This window comes from Phyllostomus discolor, chromosome 8, assembly GCF_004126475.2.
Source record: "Phyllostomus discolor isolate MPI-MPIP mPhyDis1 chromosome 8, mPhyDis1.pri.v3, whole genome shotgun sequence".
NCBI lineage: Eukaryota > Metazoa > Chordata > Mammalia > Chiroptera > Phyllostomidae > Phyllostomus > Phyllostomus discolor.
The window spans coordinates 41,282,154-41,297,545 of NC_040910.2; the positions used below are offsets into that span (position 1 = coordinate 41,282,154).

Below are 15,392 nucleotides of genomic sequence, written 5' to 3' on the forward strand. Positions count from 1 at the left end.
GTAAAGGTTTTCAATACTGAGTCTTTCCAGATAAGAATTAGTATACATTTCACTCTATTTATTTAGATTTTCTTTTCTGTCTTGCAATAGCATTTTATAATTTTCTCCATAAAGGATTTGCACTTCTTTTTGTTAGATTTGTTAAGATTACCAGCTTTTTAAATTTGTCTGTTGTACACTGTAAAGATTCGGGTAAATGGCATCCTTTCAAAACTGAAGCCCCATTTTCACACAGCGAGACGCTCAGGCCCTCAGTTCCCTGGCCATTCGGTCCCAGCACTTGCTCGCCGGGTGCGGCCCACACCCTTATCAGGACACAGACTGTTTTCGTCACTTGTGGGATTTCTCAGTCAATCTCCGCCACCCTCCCCACCCCAGGGGCAACCACTGATCTGATTTCTATCACTGTAGGTTGGTTTTGCTTATTCTAGGATTTTGCAAATGTTATCTTAAATTTTTTTTTTTCTGATTGATTATTGCTGATGTACCAACACACAGTAAGCGTCATATATTGATAGTGTATTCAGTCACATTGCAAAATTATTTTATTTTTTAAAGTAATTAAAAAATTTTTCAATTACAGCTGGCATACAATATTATATTAGTTTCAGGTATATGGCATAGTGGTTAGAGATTTATATAACTTATGTAGTGATTGCCACAATAAGTCTTGAACCCACCTGGCACCACACGTATTTATTACAATGTATTGACTATATTCCCAATGCTGTACTTTACATCCCCATGACTGTTTTGTAACTACCAATCTGTACTTCTTGATCCCTTCACCTTGTTCACCCAGCCCCCCAGGCCCCTTCCGTCTGGCAGCCATCAGTCTGTTCTGTGTGTTCATGAGTTTGTTTTTGTTTTGTTCATTAATTTTGTTTTTTAGATTCCACATATAAGTGAACTTGTATGGTATTTGTCTTTCTCTGACTTACTTCACTTACCATAATAGCAAAATTATTTTGTCAATGATAGTTATTTATCTGTACATTCTTTTGGGCTTTCTATGTTGACAGTTGCCAATGTCATCTGCAAAAAATGGCCATTGTATTTCTTTCTCTTCTTTCTCTGTCCTGCCCTGCAGTGCAGGTGAAGATCTTCTGCACACTGGCAAATAGACATGGTAATACTGGGCACCCTTAGCTTGGTTCTGATTTTGCAGGCAATCTTTTTAACATTTTACTCTTAAGTATAATGTTTCACTTTTTATTTAAAACAAAGGCTCAAGGATTTTTGAAGATGCTTTAGATCAGTTTCGGATGTTCCTACTCTGTCAAGAGTGGTGTTTCTCTCTCTGTTTACGGGAATGGGTGTTGAATTGCTGCGTTATCCTTCACTTGCATCTCATGGTGGCCAATCTCGCGTTGACGGAGAGAGAATGGGATCCAGCTAGAATGTCGTAATGCCGTTCATATCACATTTGCTTTACACTGGCTTTGGTTCACAGCAAATGATCCTAGTTTGCTTTGCCAGTAGGATGCCAAGTTCTCTCTTAAGTACATCTATTTATGTTAAAGTTAATTCAAAGTACATGCTCCATGGAGAATGGGTTGGGTAGACTGTGGATGTGGCAATGACCAGGAAGATGCAATTCGAGGGGGAACTGTGATACATGGCACAAGAAACAATGTGTACTGAGTGATTCATATGTGCCGTTAGGCCCAGTGCTTGAAGTCACGGGGCCTGGACTTGTGTCTTGGCTGCCTGGTTCTGCCTCAGTTTCCTCATCTTTAAATGAGGATAATAGTAGTACTTACCTTGCAGGATCCCATGTCATCTGTCAGTGGATAGGTAGATAGGTGTATGGAGAGAGAGGCAGACAGACAGACAGACAGACAGACGGACTCAGAAGCAGAGAGTAGAATGGTGGTTGGCAGGGGCCAGGCAGTGCAGGAACTGAGCAGGTGTGAAAGGTGTGCACTGGCAGTGATGGAGGGTGAGTCAGTCCAGAGATGTAGTGTCCAGGTGTGACGACTGCCCTGATAAACACTGCGGGTAATGTGGGACATATGCGAAGAGCACAGGTTTCAGGGGCACGAATCACACACAGAACACGGCGACTGTGCGAGCTGGTGTATGAATTAGCTGGACTGCAGTCATTGCACTGTGGATGTCCAGTCCTCATGTGGTACACCTTCAGTGTACGAGAAAGTTTTTATGTTGAAGTATATACATGTTAAAGAGGTATAGACAGAGTGCTGGGGGTTGAGCACACACGTGCTGGCGCTCACGCAAGGCAGTGACGTGCTGTGGTCCAGAAAGTGGGCCCGAGGCTCACAGCACCCTGGAGTTTAGTTCCAGCTCTTCCAGGTTTTTCTCTCGGGCAGCTTTCCTTCCCTCTCCTAACCCGCTTCTCTGTGGGGGAAATGGTCATTAAAAACTCACAGGGCTGTCAGGAGAACAGAATAAACCTGAGTGCCCAACCACAGGTAGCAGGAAGCTAAACATGCAAATGTTGTTATTGTAGAATCACAGAGCGGGGTCAGTGGACCGAGGAATCACCTGGAGAGCTTGCTGAAAGGCAGACTTCCAGGCCTCATCGATGAAAACTTTGTGTGGGTCTTCTCCACTTTCTAGGTGCTGGACATCCAGCACGCAATAGAGCAGTGGCCCTGCCCTCCTAAAAGTGACTTTTTGTTTGGGGGATGTAGAGAGAATAGAGAATGTCAGAATGGGGGGGTGGTTGCAATGTTAAATATAGTGCTCAGAGGGGGCCTCATGGTGAAGGTGACCTTTGAGCAAAGACCTGAAGAAGGTGGCAAGGAACCTTGTGGACATTGAGGTGTCCGCGTTTGCCAGGGCTGCCATTGCAAAGTCCCACAGACTCGGGGCTTCCACAACAGAAGTTGATGTCTTACACTTCTGGATGCTGGTAGTCCAAATAGAGACACAAGTGGGTTTGGTTTCTCCCGAGGCCTCTCTCCTCGGCTTGCAGACGGCTACCTTCTCCCTGTATCCTGACATGATGTTTCCTCTGTGCACATCTGTGTCCTAATCTCCTCCTGGAAGGACATCAATCACATTGGATTAGAGCCACCTCATTTTACCTCAGTTACCTCTTTTAAGGCCCTATCTCCAAATACAGTCCCATTCCGATGTCCTGGGGGTTAGGACTTCAACATACAGGTTTTGGGAGGGACGCAATTCATCCATAACACAGGGAAAAGGGCTTTGCAAGAAGGAATGTAACTAGCACAAAGGCCCTGGGGCAGGATGGTGCCTGGAGGGTTGGAGGAACAGTGAAGAGGCCTGCTTGGCGAGGCTGAGAGCAGGAGGAAGTGAGGGCAGGGAGGGGTAGGGGAGGTCACACAGGGCCTTGTGGGCCTCAGGGAGGACTTAGGCTTTTATCTTGAGGGAGGTGGGAGCCCTCGGGGGCTGTGGGCAGAGGAGGGACTGGACCTAACTCCAGGGCTCGCAGACTAAGGTGGTTTGAGGGGGAAGGACCTGGAAGATGCATTTTTTAAAATATTTGATATATAATTCATAGACCATAAAATTGACCATTTTAAAGCCTTCAATTCAGTGTTTTTTCTTTTTAATTATATTTTATTGATTATGCTATTACAGTTGTCCTGATTTTTCTCCCTTTCCCCCCCTCCACCCAGCACCCCCACTCCCTCAGGCAATCCCCCCACCATTGTTCATGTCCATGGGTCGTATGAATGAGTTCTTTGGCTGCTCCCTTTCCTATACTGTACTTCACATCCCCATGGCTACTCCGTACCTGCCTATTTGTACTTCTGAATCCCCTCACCTCTTCACCCATTCTTCTGCGCCACCCTCCCATCTGGCAACCATCTGGTAACTAACTTCTTTTTTTTTTTAACAATGTTTTTTTTTAAGATTATTTATTTATTTATTTATTTATTTTTAGAGAGGGAAGGGAGGGAGAGAGACAGACAGACAGACAGACAGACACAGACAGACATCAATGTGCGGTTGCTGGGGGTTATGGCCTGCAACCCAGGAATGTACCCTGGCTGGGAATCGAACCTGGGACACTTTGGTTCCCAGCCCGCGCTCAATCCACTGAGCTATGCCAGCCAGGGCTAACTTCTTTTCTTTTGCTCCTTTTAAGATTCTCTCTTTATCTTTAACCTTTGGCATTTTCATTAAGATGCGACTTGGAGTGAACCTCTTTGCATCCATCTTGTTTGGGACTCTCTGTGCTTCCTGGACTTGCATGTTTATTTCCTTCACCAAGTCAGGGAAATTTTCTTTCACTATTTTTTCAAATAGATTTCCAATTTCTTGCTTTTTCTCTTCTTCTGGCCCCTCTATGATGTGATTGTTGGATGTCTTGAATTTATCCCAGAGGTTGCTTATATTATCCTTTTTATTTTATTCTTTTTTCCTGTTGTTCTGATTGGTTTTTTTGCTTCCTTATATTCCAAATCATTAATTTGATTCTCAGCTTCATCCACTCTACTGTTGTTTACCTGTAAATTGTTTTTTTATTTCAATTAGTGTGTCTTTAGTTTCTGACTGAATCTTTTTTATGCTGCTGAGGTCCTCAGTAAGTTCCTTGAGCATCCTTATAACCAGTGTTTTGAACTCTGCATCTGATAGATTGCTTATCTCCATTTTGTTTAGCATTTTTTCTGGAGTTTTGATGTGTTCTTTCATTTGGGCCATGTTTCTTTGTGTCCTCGTTTCAGCAGCCTCCCTGTGTTTGTTTCTATGTATTAGGTAGAGCTGCTATGACTCCTTGTCTTAGTAGTGTGATCTGGTGTACTAGGTGTCCTGTAGGGCACAGCCTCCCCTATCACCCAAGCTGGGTACTCGAGGTGTGCCCTTCATGTGGGCTGAGTACATCCTCCTCTTGTAGTTGAGCCTTGGTTGCTGTTGACAGATCAATGGGAAGGACTTACTCAGGCCAGTCAGCTGCAAGGATTGGCTTATGACCACTTACTACCAACCTCTACTCTCTGTGGAGGATCAGCTGTGCAGGGGCGGGGTGGTAGTGGTGCTCCCACATGGTCTGTAGCTGTCCACTGAGTGTGCTGGCCCCAGGATTTCCCTGGTGGAGCAGGCCAGGGTCAGCCCCCACTTGTATTTTGCTCGGGGCCATTCTGCCTGAGCTATAAAGCAATCTGAGGTGGCTGCTACTTGTGCTGGGCTTGGAGATTCCCAGGCGAAACCAAGCTGTGAAACTAGGCTGGCTGCTGCTAGTGCTGGGCCCGGGGCTCACTGAGGCCAGCTGTTGCTTGTTTGAAAGGATGTAGGAAGTTGTGAAGTGTGAGCTATAACCAGCCATTCATATGAAAAGCAGCTTGGGTGGGCCCTTAAGTTGGGTGGGGCAGAGTCTCTAGGGATCTCCAAGGAGGGTCAAACCATGTTAGCCAGTTTGATGGAGTCTCAGATATGGCACTGGCTTTCCAGCTCTGTGGCTCTGTGGGGTGAGGGTTTAGAAAAGGGACAATGGCATCTGTGCCCCTTGATGCCAGACACTTCAGTTTCTCCCCGTATGTCTCTGGTGCTTTTCAAGCTGCTACACCCGTGCTGGAGCTCAGAAGGAGTGGGTCTGAGTAGGTGAGTCCGTGTGTGGGTTATTTAAGAGGAACTTCTTAGGGTTCCAGCAACTTCTTCCACTGTATTAATCCCTACTGGTTTTTGCAGCCAGAGGTTGTGGGGAGTTATCTTTGTCACTGGAACCCTGGGCTGGGGGGGGTTGGTATGGGCTGTGACTCCTCACTTCCAAGATACCACTCCTGAATTTTTATCCACCACACGTGGGTGTGGGACCAGCCTGTCCTGAGTCTTCGCCCCTCCTACCAGTTGGGATGGATGTGGTTTCTTTAATTACATAGTTGTCAGGCTTCTAGTCAACTTGATTTCTGATGGCTCTGAGTGATGGTTGTTCTATAGTTTAGTTGTCTGCTTACACTGCCATCTTGACTGGAAGCTCAGTGGTTTTTAATATACTCACAGAATCGTACGGCAGTCACTACAATCTAATTACAGAAACTTCGTCATCCCCCAAAGAAACCCCATCTCCATTAGCAGTCACCCCCAGTTCTCCCCTCCCCAGCTCCTGGCAACCACTGACCTACTTCCTATCTCTGGACTTGTCTATCCTGGACATTTTCCATAAACGGAAACACACTCTGTGGCCTTTTGTGTCTGGTTTCTCTCACCGATCGTCATATTTTCAGGGTCCATCCATGTCATAGTGAGTGTCAGTGCTTCCCTCCTCCTTGTCGCTGAGTGATATTCCAGGGCGTGGATTTGCCTGTTCTGGATGTTTTGTATGAACGAAATCATGCAGTACGTGGCTTTGGGAGATGCCTTTTAGCCAGGTCTCCTGATGAACCTGCTCCAGAAATCCTGGTCAACATTGACTGTGTGGAGATCGCTGGGGGCCATGGGAGAGGCCAGTTCTGTGGGTGGTGGGAGGCCGTTGGTTGGGAGGTTGGTTAGAATTCTTTATGATCCCAGGGACCTTAGAGACAGCTGAGCTCATTGGGACATTTGAATGAGCTGATATGGGGCAAATACGAGGATGCGAGGGCTTGTTCATATCAGAGCCGAATACCACCCAAACCTGTGCAACATCCTGTATATCTATTGATGTCTTTTGGTTGCAAATCACAGCAACCCAACCTAAACTGATTTCATCAAAAAGGAATGTGTTGGCTCATGAAATGGAAAAGTTCAGGGGTGTTTCATGTAAATGGAAACACACAATATGTGATCATTTGTGTCTGGCTTCTTTCACTCAGCATCGTGTTTTTGAGGATGTCCACGCTGTGTATCAGTGCTTTGCCCCTTTTATGGCTGAACAATATTCCATTATATGGATAGATCTCATTTTGTTCATCCATTTATCAGTGGATGGGCATCGATAAATTCATAGAGACAGAAAGCAAATTAATGGTTGCCAGGGAGAAGGGAGAAGAGTAACCATGGAAAGTAACCACTTAATGGGTATATGGTTTCCTTTTGGGGTGACAAAACTGTCTTGGAACTAGATGGGGTGATAACTGCATAATGTTTTGAATGTACTAAATGTCACTGAGGTGTACCCTTCAACATGCTTAAATTTTTTCATTGTGGTAAAATATATGTAATACTTTATGTATGTATAAGTAAAATGATATACATATTTTTTAATTATTCCTTTTTAAAAAGACTTTATTTGTTTTTAGAGAGGGAGGAAGGAGGGAGAAAGAGGAAAACATCAATGTGTGGTTGCCTCTTGCGTGCCCCCCACTGGGGACCTGGCCCATATCCCAGGCATGTGCCCTGACTGGGAATCAAACCGGTGACCTTTCAGTTTGCAGGCCAGCACTCAATCCACTGAGCCACACCAGTCAGGGCTATGTTTTATAAATATAAATAAAGTTTACATGAAGATATGCTAATAACATATACATAAAATGATCACATTTATCGTTCACCCATCTGTAGGTATACATTCAATAGCATTAAATACTTCCTCATTGTTGTGTAACCATCACCCCTGTATCCAAACCTGAAGTTTTCTACCTGAAACTGAAGCACTCTCCCCATTAAACACGGACTCCCCATCCCCTCCTGCAGCCTCCGACCCCACCGTCTACTTCCTGTCTCTGGATCTGACTCCTCCAGGGACCTCACATGAGTGAAATCACACAGTGTTTATCCTCATGTGTCTGGCTTATTTCACTGAGCATAATGTTTTCAAGGTTCACCCATGTTGTAGCATAAGTCAAAACCTCATTCCTTTTCAATGGGTGAATAACATTGCATCGCATGTATTACAGCACATGCGGTTACTGGTTAGTGGTTAACTTTACGTTATTTGAATTCTACTTCAGTACAAAAACTGAGGGGCACATCTGGCTTCAGGTACAGCTTTCTCTTCGTCAAAAGAGGGTGTGGTTTACAGAGGGGGCTTCGCTTTGCTTTTTCCTCGTGTGCCAGTCCCCGAGTGAGACTTCCAGAGCTCCTCCTCACCCTGCCCCATTGTGGTTCACCCTCATTTCTGTTCTGCCCTCAGTTCCTGTGCCTTAAGAACATCCGCACCTTCTTGTCCACCTGCTGTGAGAAGTTTGGCCTCAAGAGGAGTGAGCTCTTTGAGGCCTTTGACCTCTTCGATGTGCAGGATTTTGGGAAGGTAAGCTGGGCACATAAGAGTCCAAAGACTGGTTTTCAGTTTAATTCCATGAATGTCTACACTGGGTAGGCTACGAGCTGTGAGGGGAAGGACTGATGTGCCATACCAGGCCGTCACCAAGTGCAAAGAGCCTGGCTTAGGATGTGAGGACTTGGGTTTGAGTCCCTGCTTCACCACTTGCTATGTGACCTTAGACATGTGGCTATGCCTCTCTGAGTTGTAGGGAATAATATCCCATTCTCTTTGAGCAGTTCTGAGGGTTAAATAGGACAATAGGACTGAGTGGTGGGTGCTCAGTTAAGGGAACACAGGCATGCTGATGTGGGGTGATGGGAAGGTGAGGAAATCCAGAGTTAAGCTCCCAGAGGCATGAGGGAATCTAACCTTAAGGTGCAGTCTCAGCACCTTGGAATCCAAGGCTGTGTTCTGGCATTTGGGTGGGCAAGGTGCTTGCTGAGCAGAACACCGCCCTTGTCACAGGTCATCTACACCCTGTCTGCCCTGTCCTGGACCCCGATTGCACAGAACAAGGGGATCATGTGAGTAACCATTGAGGTGGCAGACAGCTTTGGGCTGACCCCATCCTCCCGGTCCTTGAAACCCCCTCCCCACCTGGCCCTCAGGCCTCAGGCTCACACCATCCTGGCCCCCTAGGCCCTTCCCCACCGAGGAAGAGAGTGTGGGGGATGAAGATATCTACAGTGGCCTGTCCGACCAGATTGAGTGAGTGTCTGGGGACATAGCCCTGCCCTGGGGGCCTCAGGGGGACAAGACTGTGCCCTGGGGGTCTGAGGAGACGTGATCCTGCCCTTGGGACCTGAGGGGACACAACTTTGATCTGGGAGGGTTCTGAGGCGTCCCTGGCCGGGGGGCTGCCGTGGCCCTGCCTGACTCCACGTCCTGCAGTGACACGGTGGAGGAAGATGAGGACCTATACGACTGTGTGGAGAACGAGGAGGCGGAGGGCGACGAGATCTACGAGGACCTCATGCGCTCGGAGCCCGTGCCCATGCCGGTGTGTGGGGACGAAGGGCCAGGCCTGGGAGGGGGCATGGGCAAGGGGCTGCCCCGGGGGCCCCAACACCCACCTCTCCTCCCCGACCTCAGCCCAAGATGACAGAGTACGACAAGCGGTGCTGCTGCCTGCGAGAGATCCAGCAGACGGAGGAGAAGTACACGGACACGCTGGGCTCCATCCAACAGGTGCGATGCTCCCACCCAGCCCCTGCCAGGTGCATGCATGGGAGTGGGCCGGCAGGTGCATGCCCACCTGTCCCACGCCTGTGGGGCCCTGCTGAGGGGCCCCACTGTTCCCTTTGCTTTGTGTTTCTGTCTCTCTTCCTGGTTTTTTGCGTCCTTCACCCTGTCTTATTTCTCTCTTTGTGTCTTTTTCCCTCTGTGTATCCTCTCCGTGTGTCTCTATTATTGTCTTTGACTTTCTATTTTCTCTATTTCCTTTGGCCTTTGTTTTTTTTTAACAGCTTCGCTGAGATTTAATTACTACAGCATACAATTCACCCATTTCACACATACAATTCACTGGCTCTAGGTCTATACTCAAGGTTGTGCCACCACCACCACATTTTAATTTTAGAACATTTTCATCATCCCCCAAAGAAACCCCATACTCTTTATTCATTACCCCTTCATCACTCATCATCCCTAGCTCCTGGCAGCCACTAGTGTACTTTCTATCTCTTTGAATTTGTCCATTGTGGACATTTCATACATGGGATCACACAATTATGTGGCCTTTGGTGTCTAGCTTTTCTCACTGAGCATTGTGTTTTCAAGGTCCTTCCATGTTGTAGTGAGTATCAGAGCCTCTCCCCTTTTCATGGCTGAGTAATATTCCACCGTGTGAATGGACCACACTTTGTTATCTGTTGATGGACACTTCGGTTGTTTCTACTTTTTGGCTGTTGTGAATAATGTTGCTGTGAACAGTCATGCATAGGTTTGCTTGTGGACATTCTCTCTCTGTCTCTCTTTTCCTGCTCGTCTTTGTTTCCTTGTCTCCCTTTCTCTTTTTTCTCTCCATACCTGTCTGTTTTTCTCTTAGTCTCTCTGTTTGTTTGCCTCTTTCCATCTCCGTCTCCCTGTGCCCCGCTCTCTCGGCCTGGGCTGGAGGAAGGGGTCTCACCTTCCTCCACCCTTCTCTCCCCTCCCTGCAGCACTTCATGAAGCCCCTGCAACGGTTCCTCAAACCTGACGACATAGAGATCATCTTCATAAACATTGAGGTAAGCCAGCCTGTCCCCAACCCTCATCTCATCTTGCTCTCCTGGCCTCTATTGCACCCACCCCTGGGCCGCTGTCAAGCGGGGGCCATCTGCCGGACCCATCTGTCTCTGGAGTATGGCGATTGAGAGTTAGGCAACAGAGGGCAAGTGGATGACCCTTCTCCTGAGCCCCAGGCTGCCCATCCCACCCTCACCCCTTTCTCTGACTAGGACCTGCTTCGTGTGCACACTCTCTTCCTAAAGGAGATGAAGGAAGCCCTGGCTACCACCAGTGCACCAACCCTCTACCAGGTCTTCATCAAATACAAGGAGAGGTGAGACCCAGCTGGCCAGCCTACTGCCCTATACCCGGGCTGGGCGTTTTGAGAGATCTTGCCCTTAGAGGCCATTAGATAGGAAGGGATTTTCCTTCTTTGCTCACGGGCAAGGGGCTACCCATCTCCCTAGCTTTGACTTTTGCAAGCTGAATATGGCTCTGGGAGGTCACTTAACTTCTCTGTGCTTCTGCTTCCATCTCAATAAAGTCAGTGTGGTACAGGAACGTACCTGCTAGGGTTGTGGTGAGGTCGGAATAAATTAATGCCTACAGTTCTTAGCACAAAGCCCTGCACACAGTATGTACTCAGTGAGTTTGTTAAGTAAGTGAACATTGAGCAGAGATGATAGGCCAAGTGCTAAGAGCCTCTTGTGCATTGTTTTATTTAATGTTATAATAACCCCCCATGGGAAATGCTGTTGTTTTAATGGGGAGATGGAGGCTCAGCATCACTCAGCTGAGAAGAGGTGGCACCAGACTGATGCCCAGTGTTCCCTGGCCATGGTGCCAGCCACGGTTACCTGTCTGGCCACTGCTACCTCTCCTTTCCCACAGGTTCCTCGTCTACGGCCGCTACTGCAGCCAGGTGGAGTCAGCCAGCAAGCACTTGGACCGAGTGGCCAGCGTCCGGGAGGACGTGCAAATGAAGCTAGAGGTTGGGGCCGGACCCCCCTGGGGGGCTCTTTCACTCCTTCACAGGCCCCAGGAACAGCATGGAGGACACTGGCTTGGAGAAGGCATCACTTTCTGCTTCAGCCCAGCCACGGGTCTGCCCATCAGAGGTTTGGGGAGGGGGCTGCTGGAGCAGGAAGAAATGGGCCGAAACACTGAGCCCTGACCCCAACTGAACCTTGGTTCTAGCTGAGCCCCGATGCCAGGTTGAGTTCATGACCCTAAACTCAACTCTGACTCCAAACTGAATCTCGGCCCCAGCTGAGCCCCAGTCCTGGCTATGCACCAAGTCTGGGCTGAGCTCCAAATTCCACTGAGCCCGATCCTGGACTGAACCCCCACTGGGACCCGTGTGTCTAGTGGAAGCATAGATAGGGCAGTGATGATGGGGAATCAATCACCTGTGTGCACTGTACATCCAGCCTCTTTGTCTGCATGGTGGGGACCCTCCGTCCCTCTTTCTCTCTCCAGCCCTACTCAGCCCGTCGTCCAGCTGGGTCTTCAGCCGCCCCTTTCCCCATGGCATTCTTCCTTCTTTATTTCCTCAGGGGAGATAGGATGCTCCTGGCTCTAGAAAAATCTACACCTGCCCCAGCCTCACCTTGCTTACTTGTTCTCTGATCCCCCAGGAATGTTCTCAGCGAGCAAACAATGGGAGGTTCACCTTGCGGGACCTGCTGATGGTGCCGATGCAGCGGGTGCTCAAGTACCACCTTCTTCTCCAGGTGCACAAGTCAGGGGGCCCCCTGGGTTCAGTGACTATGGCCTTGGCATAGCTACTTCCCTGTGTCACAGGAGTAGGGGTGGGGCTGGCTTCTGGAGGGCTCATTGGGGCCATGCCCTGGCCTCCTGGGACAGCAGGAGGAGGAAGGAGGAGCTGGTGGGTCAGGATTGTTTGGAAGGACCCCCAGGAGGAAAAGACAGGCCTAGGTGATGTCTGTCTCTGTGGGTCATGCAGGAGCTGGTGAAACACACGCAGGACGCAATGGAGAAGGAGAACCTACGGCTGGCCCTGGATGCAATGAGGGTGAGTGGTCACACACAGGGATGGCAGTCACACACATTCGGGGCAGTGCTGCACGCTGCCACCCGGACACACAGTCATATACCCATGGGCAACACCTCCCCCCACCACAAGGTGACATGCATCCCCTTTAAGGACAGTGACATGCTGTGGACACCTCTTTATGATTCTTGAAAGCCCCTGGTAGGTGCTGACCCCTACCCAGGCCATTTGGGGGTGCCCAGGCTCACATCTGGCTAACCCCCAGGACCTGGCACAGTGCGTGAATGAGGTCAAGAGGGACAATGAGACCCTGCGGCAGATCACCAACTTCCAGCTGTCTATTGAGAACCTGGTGAGGGTGTGGGGCAGGGAGGGCCAGGGGGTCTACCCATATAGGGAGGGTGTTTGGTCTCCTTCTTGGTGGCCCCTTGCCGGATCCTCTGCCTACTACCTAGGACCAGTCTCTGGCTCACTATGGCCGGCCCAAGATCGATGGGGAACTGAAGATCACCACTGTGGAGCGCCGCTCCAAGATGGACAGGTGGGTGGAGGGGCAGACCCAGATTCTTAGATGGGCAGGTGAGTGGAGGCAACACAAATCCAGAGCCTTGGCGTGGGTGGAACCAGGTTTCTAAATAGACATGTGGGCGGGGCCACCCAGACCAGGAGGTGGAGTCTAGATGTACAGGACAAAGCCAGCATGGTTGTGTGGGTAGAGCCAAGGCCCGAAAGTGGCAAGGCTAGCTTGGAACATATGGGCGGGGTCAAGATGGGCAGGTGGGCGTGGCCACATTGGCCAAATGGGAAGAGAAGGTAGGAGTCCTAGATGGAAAGTAGGGTGGACCCTGAAGGTGGAAGGAATCAGGCAGAGAGCTGGTAGGGACTGTTGGGAGGAGGCAGACAGAGGCACCTGACCCAGCTGCTCCCAGGTATGCCTTCCTGCTGGACAAAGCCCTGCTCATCTGCAAGCGCCGAGGGGACTCCTACGAACTCAAGGACTTTGTGAACCTGCACAGCTTCCAGGTTCGAGATGACTCTTCAGGAGACCGTGACAACAAGAAGGTGGGGCTCTGAGGCCAGAACTGGGGACCCCATTGCTGGGAAGCCTCAGTGCTTGAGACACTCCACTTGGCCTTTGGAATGAAGGCCTGTGTGTGTGTGTGGTTTTAGATTTACGGATGTGTATTTGGTTGTCCTGGGTAACCCTTTACGTAGTGAGTGCATGATTCTCCTGGGGGCAGAGAGGCTGTTAGTGGCCCCACCATTTTCTCCTTATAGGGACAGGGGTTAGTGGGCATGTGGCCCCACCCTCTGCAGGGTGGGTACCTTCATTCTGGACCCTGCTTCTCTGCAGTGGACTCACATGTTTCTCCTGATTGAGGACCAAGGTGCTCAGGGCTATGAACTGTTCTTCAAGACACGAGAACTGAAGAAGAAGTGGATGGAACAGTTCGAGATGGCCATGTGAGACTCCCTCCTCCTCCATATTTATATTTTCAGCGGATTCTGTCACATGGGTGCAGGGACTGGGAGGCAGTTCTGTGCTGTAGTCTCACATCTGCTTCGACATTCTGTGGGACCACTCTGAACCTCAGTTTCATCATCTGGGAAATGGGAGAGACAGACTTAAGGCTGCCTGCATCACCAGAATGCCAAGGTGCTGTGCAAGCTTGGGTTACCAGTTAGAACTTTTCCCTCCTCTTCCTCCTCTTCCTCCTCTGTTTGGTTCTTCCCCTTGAAGTGAAATTCACATAGCAAAAATTTAGCCAATTTAAAGTATACATTTCAGTGGCATTTAAGACATCACATTGTTCTGCAATCATGACCTCTACTTCCAAAACATATTCACACCTGCCCCTGCAAAAGGAGACTCTGTACCCGTGAAGCAGTTACTCCCCACTTCCCCTCCTTGTCTCTGGCAACCACTTATCTGCTTTCTGTCTCCTCTGCTGTCATAGCAACACTGGCAAAAGTACTCACAATGGCCAAAAAGTGGCAGCAACTCAAATGTTCATCAGTGGGTGAAAGGATACACACAATTTGATATATCCATGCAATAGAATGGTACCAGCCATGAAAAGGAAGAAATTACTGATCCATCCAAGTTGCAACATGCATGAGCATTTTATTCCTTTTCATGGTCAAATACTAATCCATTGCGTGAAATTATCTTCCCTCTCCAGCTCCAACATCTACCCTGAGAATGCCACGGCCAACGGGCATGACTTCCAGATGTTCTCCTTCGAGGAGACTACGTCCTGCAAGGCTTGCCAGATGCTGCTGAGGTGGGAGTCTGGGAGGACAGGCCTGGGTTCTGGGCATGGTCAGCATGTTCTCTTTTATTGGGGTTCTACAGCTGGGCGGTTGGAGGCTCTCCTTGGATCTTTAGCGTCTCCATCTCTCTCTTGCTCTGAGAGAGCCCAGCCCTTCACTTTGTTGGTGAAATGATTGGCTGCATCCATCAATGTCACTGACTCTCCTTTATCTCACCCTCTGCACGCCAGAGGAACTTTCTATCAGGGCTACCGTTGTCACCGGTGCCGGGCACCTGCACACAAAGAGTGTCTGGGGAGAGTCCCTCCCTGTGGCCGCCATGGGCAAGGTACCATGGGAGAGAGGGCGGAGGTGGGCTTGGTTCTGTGAGGGGCATTTCCTCCTAACTTTCCTTTTCCCTCCCATAGATTTTTCTGGAACTATGAAGAAGGTAAGACTCCATACTTCTTTCTGTGCCTGGAAATCATGGGGGACGGGTAATGACGGGAGGCCCTGGGAGACCCCTGCAGGGGGCATGGCCCTTCACTGGGTGCTCAGACAGGGGCTAAGGAGTGCCGAGGTTGGGCACAGGTAGCCATGCTGGCTTTCTCGGTGTCTCCCTCCAGGATAGGCTACATCGCCGGCCTCAGGACAAAAAGAGGAATGAGCTGGGTGAGTCAGCAGGGGGCGCTGTGTGGGGCAGGAGGAAATCTGGTCTTTGTTTTGTGGATGCTGGCCCAGCGACAGATCTCAACATTTGTATCAATGACCACATAATGTCCTGTTGATAAAACATTT

At 49.2% G+C, this 15,392-nt stretch overlaps 1 protein-coding gene across 2 annotated transcripts in view; it reads left to right on the forward strand.

The window, feature by feature from the left end:
- The window catches only part of VAV1 (vav guanine nucleotide exchange factor 1), a 57,626-nt gene that overhangs the window by 23,589 nt on the left and 18,645 nt on the right, over positions 1 to 15,392 (forward strand). For both annotated transcript variants that reach the window (XM_028521707.2, XM_036032284.1), the window contains exons 2-19: positions 7,988 to 8,104; positions 8,585 to 8,643; positions 8,759 to 8,827; positions 9,011 to 9,119; positions 9,212 to 9,307; positions 10,279 to 10,347; positions 10,558 to 10,661; positions 11,219 to 11,318; positions 11,965 to 12,060; positions 12,294 to 12,362; positions 12,607 to 12,693; positions 12,797 to 12,882; positions 13,271 to 13,403; positions 13,696 to 13,805; positions 14,525 to 14,626; positions 14,846 to 14,943; positions 15,023 to 15,045; positions 15,221 to 15,266. In XM_028521707.2, coding sequence (XP_028377508.1) covers positions 7,988 to 8,104; positions 8,585 to 8,643; positions 8,759 to 8,827; positions 9,011 to 9,119; positions 9,212 to 9,307; positions 10,279 to 10,347; positions 10,558 to 10,661; positions 11,219 to 11,318; positions 11,965 to 12,060; positions 12,294 to 12,362; positions 12,607 to 12,693; positions 12,797 to 12,882; positions 13,271 to 13,403; positions 13,696 to 13,805; positions 14,525 to 14,626; positions 14,846 to 14,943; positions 15,023 to 15,045; positions 15,221 to 15,266 — 1,573 coding nt within the window. The remainder of the gene's footprint in view (positions 1 to 7,987; positions 8,105 to 8,584; positions 8,644 to 8,758; positions 8,828 to 9,010; positions 9,120 to 9,211; positions 9,308 to 10,278; positions 10,348 to 10,557; positions 10,662 to 11,218; positions 11,319 to 11,964; positions 12,061 to 12,293; positions 12,363 to 12,606; positions 12,694 to 12,796; positions 12,883 to 13,270; positions 13,404 to 13,695; positions 13,806 to 14,524; positions 14,627 to 14,845; positions 14,944 to 15,022; positions 15,046 to 15,220; positions 15,267 to 15,392) is intronic.